Genomic DNA, 9,346 nt, shown 5'->3' on the forward strand with positions numbered 1-9,346 from the left:
TAGGGTTTGAGTTGCCATAGTAACCGATGGTTGTTGTGATTGGATTTGTGGCTGCTGAACCGGAATCTGCTGATGGTGCAGTGGAGGCGGAATGACTGCCTAGTAGGCCGCAAAAGCAGCCAAGACCGCAGCGTCGGTGGCGGAGGTTGTCGGAGTCGGCAGAACAGCCTGCGCAGGAATCCCTTGCGGATTGCGGTTGGAAGCTGAAGCCGACGGCGCCATGGAGGATCTCGCGGTAGCGGATGACAGGAGCTTGCGAAGGCTGGCCGCTTGATATGCCGCGATGGCATCGCGGACGGCCTGCGGTAGCGAGTGCGCCACGGTCGGCAGGGGCTGCGGTTGCGGAGGTGCTTGCGGCGCCGCTGTTGTCACAAGGATGGAGGAGTCGCCTGTTACGAAGGGCGACATGAAGCACCAGCCAAAGCTCGGTGTTATTGAACCTCCGGAGACGTCGTTCATGGCGTGATCAGGGGCCGCGTTTGGTTCTGCGATGGAGGCAGCGGCAGCGGTGGCAGCGACAGCGGTGGCGGCAGCTTGATATTCAGTGTAAGTGGTTGATTGCGGAAGATCCGAGGATTCGGAAGAGGCGGAAGTTAAGACTACTGATACCATGTTGAATGTATAGTTTGATATACAGGAATAATATGGAGATAGAGAGAGATAAGTAATAGGCACAATATTGATTTGAATCACCTTAATGATTACGGCTCAGAAGCCTTGTATTTATAGTGAGCCAATCGTAGTTTATATAGGGATACAATACACAAGTATAATAGTATTGAAACTCTACCTAGCTAGGGATAATAGGAACTTTATCTCTACCAGTTTTGTCATGCAAGTGATGTAAACACTTCTTGTGGTGACTCTCCATTTCCCGTCTTTTCTTTGCACCAAGTAAGTCGCTCACTTCAACAACGTGTTGCATTGTGACGGGTTATTCCAAACCTATTTGAATAATTTGCAAATTGAATCTTATTAGAGAACATTAGAATTGGTATTATATGGATGTTTAAAGATTGCATTGTAGATTACCAAAAGTAGTTGGTATTTAGGGATGATAAACATTAGTGAGGATGGTTAAAATTAGATAAAAGGAAAAAAGATGCCTTATTTAGATAAAAACAATGAATTTTCTTCTTGGTAACACAAAGACAATCTTCTTTTGAATAAAATTTAGAAGAAAAAAAGGAAGAGCGGGAAGGTGAAGCGTTGATCAGAAGCTTAGAAAGAAAAGACTCATTCTCTTTCAAAATATCTTTGTTTCTCTCTCTATTTTATTTTAAGTTTAGAAAGACTGATTCATTCTTTCGACTTCTGAGCTTAATCAGCTCAGACAAGAGAAAAAGGAAATGGGGAATTATAGAATGTGTATGTGTTTTATTAGGAAGTTCAAAGTCATGGAAGCGAACCCCCCACGAGACGTTAAGGAAGCCTTCAAGAAGTACGCCGATGGTGCTACCCACATGACCGCCGATCAGCTCCGCCAATTCCTCCTTGATTTTCAAGGCCACAGTAACTTTTCCCCCGCCGATGCTGAGAAATTGGTTGGCCAGATTTTGAGCAAGACTCATCATATTGCTAAATTTACTAGACATACCCTTACTCTTGACGATTTTCATCACTATTTGTTCTCTGCAGATCTGAATCCCCCTGTTCCTTTAAATGCGGTTCGTTTTCATTTTCTATTCTCATATCATAGATCTTCAATCTCATTCCAATTAACTCTTTCTTACATTTTATTATTTGGATTTCAGGCTCTACAAGACATGACGAAACCGTTGTCCCATTATTTTATCTATACTGGCCATAATTCTTATCTAACTGGAAATCAACTGAGTAGCGATTGCAGTGATGTACCGATCATAAATGCATTGAAGAGAGGTGTGAGGGTTATAGAGCTTGATCTATGGCCCAATTCTAAGAAAGATGATGTTCATGTTCTGCATGGAAGGTATGCAGATTTCAATTTCAACTGTTTGTTTTCTGGGATCATCATCTCCTCTAAATCACCCAATCTGAGAAACCATTTTTGTGGTCCTCGGAGACCATTATAGCGATTAAATGTTGAATTTGATCCTCTTTCTTCAAGCAAATTTCACGAAAATATTTAGGATGGTTCATGAGTAATTAAGATTATATTCTTGATTGGCAGTATTAGATCTGGGCCAGCTGGTATGGGAAGTTGGAAAAGTATTACGAGGAATCAATCTATGGTTAGCATTAGAAAAAAGTGCAATCTTACATCTATCAGATGGTGCAATCTAAATCCGCTTTCCCCCATATTCATAGGCCTATCTGTAACTTATCCCCATTATGCATGTAGGACTTTAATTTTCAGATGAAGCAAATGTCATCTTAAAAAGTAAAAAAGGTAACATCCTTTTAGAATAGACGTGCCGCCAAATTAACCTTAATCAACCCAGCTCTTTTCAGTTACTTCAATAATGGATATCTAATTTTGAGAACAAAGATATTGAACCGTTTTATACATTAGCTGCTCTGCTCACAGATGATGCTAGAATTACAACACTTGCTAAGCAAATTCAGACAGTTCAGAAGTGAAATTTGGGTAAAAAAATTGCAAAAAATTTTGGAATAAAGAAAGAGTTTTGAAATCTATTTTTCCTTTGTTTATTTATTTGTCCTTATCTTCATTCATGTAGGACCTTGACAACTCCAGTGGGGCTCATCAGATGCTTGAAATCCATAAAAGAACATGCCTTCTCATTCTCTCCATATCCAGTTATAATAACTCTTGAAGACCACCTTACCCCGGATCTTCAAGCTAAAGTCGCTTCGGTGATGCTTCATATTCCTCCTTCCATTTCAAATATTTCTGCAGAATACAGTTGATTGATGATTCATTCCGATTGATGTCTTTCAGATGATCACTGAAACATTTTGGGACATGCTTTATGTCCCTGAATTTGAGTATTTAGAAGAGCTCCCTTCTCCGGAAGATCTGAAGCATCGCATAATTATCTCAACCAAGCCTCCTAAAAAGTATAACAAGTCTGCATCAAGTGTGAAGAGCAGGGCATATAAATCGCACAAGGATAATAATAATAAGGATTCTGATGATGAATCATGGGGAAATGATGTATCTTATGGCTCCTTTGTAAGTCAAAAAGCTTCCAACTTCAGCACTTGTCAAGTGTATGTATACATTATTTGTTTACATTTTGGCATGTATACATTAGTTCTTTACATTTTGGCATGTATGGTTGCAGATTGGTAGCGAAGAGAGTGAAGAGAGTGATAATGAGTCAAACATTAGAGTAGATGAGTACAAGCGTCTAATAGCCATTCATGCTGGAAAGCCAAAGCCGAAGGAGGGGCTAAGACTAGACCCTAGTGTTCGACGCCTTAGTATGAGTGAGAAGAAGTTTAAAAAGGCTACTGAAGTTCATGGAATGGATTTAATTAGGTAAGTACTCTTGAATCAATCTTCTGAAAATACTTATGTTAAATTATATATTGTACTAATTAATAAATTAGTTAAATAATTATGAACAGATTTACCCAGAAGAACATTTTAAGGGTGTATCCTGGGGGCACTCGGCTAAACTCTTCGAATTACAAGCCAATGGTTGCTTGGATGCATGGAGCTCAAATGGTGGCATTTAATATGCAGGTTGGTTAAATTCAAGATTACTTGTTTCTTAAAATGCTGAAATGCAAATGCAGATTACATAGGTTATGATCCCCTGCAGGGATATGGAAGATCTCTTTGGCTAATGCATGGGATGTTTAGGGCCAATGGAGGCTGTGGTTATGTAAAGAAGCCAGATTTTCTCATGAAAGAGGAAATACTATTTAATCCTGATATGACATTGCCTGTGAAAAAGATTCTAAAAGTGAGTTGAAACGTAGATTAAAGTTTTGAGTTAGTTTAGAGTAAGAGGTTGATGTTTTTGGGTATGTATGTGGACAGGTGAAAGTGTATATGGGAGATGGATGGAATTTGGATTTCAAAGCAACACACTTTGATACATATTCTCCTCCAGATTTCTACACGAAAGTTGGGATAGCAGGAGTTTCAGATGATGTAAAAATGGAAAAAACAAAAATAGTAGAAGACAATTGGAGGCCTGTTTGGGATGAGGAATTTATATTTCCATTGAGAGTTCCAGAACTAGCTTTACTTAGGATAGAAGTTCATGAATATGATATGTCAGAGAAAGATGATTTTGGTGGTCAAGTTTGTTATCCTGTTTCTGAATTGAGACAAGGGATACGTTCTGTACCTCTTTTTGATCGCAAAGGAAACAAGTTGAACTCCTCCAGGCTTCTTATGCGTTTTCAGTTTGTCTCAATCTAACTAACATCACTTCTTTTCTTTTTGTATTCTATCTCTCTCTCTCTATATATAATATAATATATGTGAGTTCCCCCACCAAGTTTTTAATTATTATTATATTATACATATTGCACTAAAACATATCTTTGGCTCTCTGAGTCTATAAGCTTTGTTGATTCTGCTGCTGCTTTTCTGGAAGGTGTCGAAACTCTGCCTCTTCCTTCCGCCCTGTTTTGGTGTATTTGAGCCGGGTCAAGCTTTGGCATTCTCACGTTTGACTCTGCATAAAATAGACCGAGTTTAAACTTAACATCATGTATGTTTGTGTTCGGTTCGTTAAAAAAATTATCTAATCCTAAGCTGCTCACGACCAGTTTGTTTATTTGTTCAACGTTAATTGTTTATGAACTTTGCTTACAAACCGTTAATTAATTATGTTTATAAGTTAAGTAGTTTTGAAATCTACAAAATTAAATTTTCATATAAAATTATGCTGATTTATATTTCTCCCATTCATAGAAATATTATTTATTAAAAAAAACAATTGAACCGAGTTTGTACGAATTCGTTCATAAACATTATAATTTAGTTTATTCATGAGTTTATATGTACTAATAACTGAGTGAGTTTGTGAGCTTTCGATTCGAGGTTTTTGTACTCAAGCTCGGCTTGTTTATGAATCGGCCTTAAAATTGTGCTCAAGCTTCGCCTCGTTTATAAATCGAGCCAAACATAGTCGAATTTTTATCATTTGAATGCCAAGCTGCTCATAAGCGCCTGAACTCATTTACTTCCCTAGCTGAAGGAGAAGAATTGTCAAGGAGTATGTAAATTTACATTAAATTACTGACTCATAAAAAGAAGTGAGTGATGAATGGAAATTGAAAGGCGACAAGCAAATGCATAAAGTGTTACTTTCTTAATGTCGACATGCTTGAAGATATAATAATGTTTGGTAGGTTTTTATGTTAAAAGCGTGAGCAACTAAAATACAAAAATGAAGATATTTTAGTTAGGCCTAAAGGCCAACACTTTCAGAAATGATATAATATAGTTGACTCTTCATAATCATTTTGGGAGTCGGCATTTTTGGAATATGTACTATCATTATTATAATTACCATTTATACGTTATACTCTCTTGTTTTTTACAAGTTTTATACCTTATGGTCTTAATTTTAATCTTACAGTATGAGTCCGTGTTAGATTTACGGAGTTAGAGAATCTTTTTTTTTTAAATCCAGCCCGTTGTCTTCCAACACCTTAAAATTTCGTCATTTTGGTTTGTCAAATGTTAAAAAATTATAAGTATTTCGCATAAAAAAAATAAATATATTTAATTTTTCATAATTCCAACACTAATTTCTTAAAAATTATATAACTTTTAATTTTTTATTTTCAATTCTGAATTACTTATAATTTTTATAAAGTAAAATTTAATTCTAAAAATTAAGATTTTTCTTAATCTCAAATCTTAAAAAAATTGATTTATGAAAAAAAAATAGTTTAAAAGGGTTAAGGAGATAAAGTAGATACATAAAGTAATTAATAATAACAATAAATATTAATACGTTACTAGCTCTCTGAACTTGTCCAAAATAGTAGATTGGCTCCCTCAACTTTACAAGTGTTTTACTAACTCCCTAAATTTGCTTATTTTGTATCACCAACTCCCTAAACTTGTCCATAAAAGTATATTAGCTCTCTGAACTTTGCAAGTGTCTCACAAACTCTCCAAACTTGCTTATTCTGTAACAACTAAATACAAAAACAATAATACTAACTCTCGATCCTCATTCATCCAATCTCTCAAACCTGCAACACTAACTCTTATAATAGGTTGAAAGGTAGAAGAAGCGAAAAAATTACCTCTCGAATAAATGAAGACGTATTTTTAGAATTTATGTTTAATAAGTTTTTGTATTTAGTTATTACAGAATAAACAAGTTTAGGGAGTTGGTGAGACACTTACAAAGTTCAGGGAGTTAATCTACTTTTAAGGACAAGTTTAAGGAGCTGGTGATACGAAATAAGCAAGTTTAGGAAGCTAGTGAGACGCTTGTAAAGTTCAGAGAACCAATCTACTAATTTGAACAAGTTCAAGGAGCTGGTAATATATTAAGCCTAACAATAATAACATAGTTATTTAAATAAGAGAATTCAAATAGATACATAAAAGTTAAAGAAAAAAGAGTTTTATAAGATTTGAATTCATTATTTTTGCATTAAAACTTATATTTAAATAACTTAATCATCTTAAAATATTAAATATATATATAAATACAGAAAAGCATTACTTAAGGAGGAGGTTATTGTTGATGCCTTTCATCCTATCGACCGAAAAGAAATTGATCTTGCCTTCACCAGTATTGGAGCTACTAAAGCTCCAGGGATCGATGGTATCCCTGCTAGTTTCTACCATAAGCACTGGGACTCGGTGAAGGAAGGTGTCTATAATTTTATCTTTGGAGTCTTCCGCGGTTCCAACGAGATTAGCCTGGTGAATACAACCCTCCTGGTTCTGATCCCTAAGGTTGAAAAGCCCCCCTCCTTTTTACAAATGAGGCCGATCAGCCTATGTAATGTGTTATACAAAGCTATCACTAAGATTGTGGCTAATAGGATCCGGCGGATCCTTCCTGAGATTATTAGCCAAAATCAAGGTAGCTTTGTTCCTGGTAGGCAAATGATGGACAATGTGGTTATTGCCCAGGAGATGGTCCATTCCATGAAAATGAGGAAGGGTAAAAAAGGAATCGTGGCTCTCAAGCTTGATCTGGAGAAAGCTTATGATCGTTTAAACTGGAGCTTTCTTATGGATAGCTTAAGTAAAGCTGGTATTCCTGAGAACTGGAGGAGTTTGATTGAAGGTTGCGTGTCTTCTCCTGTTTTCCAGGTTCTGATCAATGGAGATATGTCTGATGAGTTTTCTCCTTCTAGGGGTATCCGTCAAGGAGACCCTATGAGCCCTTTCCTTTTTGTGATAGCTATGGAAAGGCTGGCTCACCTAATTCAAGAAGCTGTGAATAAGGGGAGTCTCCATCCTGTGTCCATTAACAGATTTTGCCCTCCTATTTTCCACTTGTTATTCGCTGACGATGTGATGATCTTTGTGGAAGGGAATGAGGAGCAAATAGGTGTGGTCATGAATATCATTGAGTGCTTTTGCGTTGCTTCTGGCCAGAAGATCAATGTCCACAAGTCCCGGATGCTTTGCTCTAAGAACATGGATAGAAGCCTTTGTAATAAGCTTAGCGATCTCTCGGGTATTCCTCTTACCCACTCCTTGGGAAAGTATCTTGGGATTCCCCTTCATAGTGACAGAGTTTCCAAAGCATCCTTTAAGGAGACTCTGGATAAAACTAATGGGTTGTGTGCTAGTTGGAAGGCCAATTCTTTTTCCTTGGCTGGCCGTCTAACCTTAATTCAGTCTGTCAACTGCGCGACTCCCAATCATATCATGCAAGCCTGTAAGTTGCCTGAGCCGGTTCTCAATGAGCTTGATAAAATCAACCGGCGTTTCCTTTGGGGTGAGTCTGGAGAGGGTAGGAAGATTCACCTTGTCCCTTAGAAGGAGGTCTGCCAGCCTAAAAGCAGGGGGGGTCTTGGCATTAGACAAGCTAAAGACAATAATAAGGTCTTGTTGATGAAGCTCCTCTGGAGAATGTGGCAGAACCCTTCTTCTCTTTGGGTTCGTTTACTTTGTGGTAAGTATCGAAAGGACAAAATCTTTGGGGGCCCCAAAGAGAGAATTGGCAATTGTTCTTTCCTTTGGAAAGGGCTCAGTGCTGTGTTTGCTGAGTTCTGCACGGGGGTTGGCCTGGAGGTGGGTAATGGTAAGTCCATAAGCTTCTGGTATGACACCTGGATCGGAGATAGAGGTTCTAGGGTCGTGATTTTCCCTTAAGGCGACTCTAATTCTTAGGATCAGAAACTAGGGCCCGTAAGTTTCGTGGCTCGTCAATTCCTATGGTTTCTGGATTGTCAACTCTGGTAAGGCAACACATATGTGATTCCTAATAGATTTCGGAGCTCGCAAGCGACCTACACAATAATTAATTCTAAGTATCAAAGCAAGCAAAGAATAACACGTATAGTGAAACTGAATTGTAAATCAAATATTATAAATGTGGAACGCGTAAATACGGAATACAACCAAGCCTAGTACATAGAAAAAGTACAAGCTAATTAACAAGTAGAAAGGGAGGAAGAATCGGCCCTTAGAACTAGCTAACCGGACTCAAAGTCGTCTCTTAGGACTTGGAGGTGGAACTCTCGAGCTTGGTGGATGCGGATGGAATGTAACTTCAGAGGAGTAGCGGGAGGATTATACAAGCTCTCAAGGTGTAAGGAACTTTAGTACATGGAAAATTGAATACCAAAATGAGTGCTAAACACTCTTATTTATACACATCAAGCTCGGGGGTAAAATCGTAAATTCATAAGTCTTTGGAAGAATTCACACAATCCCTGTTGATTTCACATGGCACGCTCCCCGTGTTTGAGGCCACGCTCCGCGTGTTCTGCCTTTTCTCACTTCGTTGCAGATTTCACATATGCGTAGATTGGATCCAATGACGTTGACTCAGCCACGCTCCGCGTACACCAAGGCAAGCTCCGTGTGTTTGAGCTACTGGAACTCATTTCTGAATTGTCACTCCTTCACGCTCCGCGTCTTTCAGGGCACGCCCCGCGTGTTTGAGGTACTGGAACTTTATCAACTGTTTCAAACTTTGCACGCTCCGCATACTCTAGGTTACGCTCCGCGTGGCCTTCATTGACTTGGGATATAGATCAGGTTAACTGCCCTGAGTTAGTGGGAATTGTACAATGACGTGGCACGCTTCGCGTGATGTATTTTACACTCCGCGTGGTGTAAGGCTGAAATTTGGCCATTCTTTCTTTTGTTCTTTGCATCTTGTGCGTTTATCCCGAACCTGCAAAATACGACTACAAACACCAAGATTACTTGATGCTTTATTTTTCTGAAATTAATCAAAGAAAAAAGAAAATTTATTAAAAACACCATTTTTATTATTATTTCATT

At 38.1% G+C, this 9,346-nt stretch overlaps 1 protein-coding gene across 1 annotated transcript; it reads left to right on the top strand.

Moving 5' to 3' along the window:
- The first annotated feature begins 1,151 nt into the window (after nt 1-1,151).
- Nucleotides 1,152-4,391, top strand: LOC136234236 (phosphoinositide phospholipase C 6-like). The gene is made up of 8 exons (XM_066024034.1): nt 1,152-1,667; nt 1,755-1,951; nt 2,664-2,799; nt 2,885-3,118; nt 3,231-3,427; nt 3,517-3,634; nt 3,714-3,857; nt 3,935-4,391. Exons 1-8 carry the CDS (start codon nt 1,350-1,352, stop codon nt 4,319-4,321), a joined length of 1,731 nt encoding a protein of 576 aa, XP_065880106.1. The 5' UTR covers nt 1,152-1,349; the 3' UTR covers nt 4,322-4,391.
- Nucleotides 4,392-9,346: the final 4,955 nt, after the last annotated feature.

This window comes from Euphorbia lathyris, chromosome 6, assembly GCF_963576675.1.
Source record: "Euphorbia lathyris chromosome 6, ddEupLath1.1, whole genome shotgun sequence".
Taxonomy (NCBI): domain Eukaryota; kingdom Viridiplantae; phylum Streptophyta; class Magnoliopsida; order Malpighiales; family Euphorbiaceae; genus Euphorbia; species Euphorbia lathyris.

What these genes read in the sequence shown, in the direction of transcription:
- LOC136234236 (XM_066024034.1), top strand. Translation starts at nt 1,350, where the DNA reads ATGGGGAATTATAGAATGTGTATGTGTTTTATTAGGAAGTTCAAAGTC. An exon ending in CCCCTGTTCCTTTAAATGCG is followed by an intron (nt 1,668 to 1,754) that starts GTTCGTTTTCAT and finishes TTTGGATTTCAG; the next exon opens with GCTCTACAAGACATGACGAA. An exon ending in TTCAAGCTAAAGTCGCTTCG is followed by an intron (nt 2,800 to 2,884) that starts GTGATGCTTCAT and finishes GATGTCTTTCAG; the next exon opens with ATGATCACTGAAACATTTTG.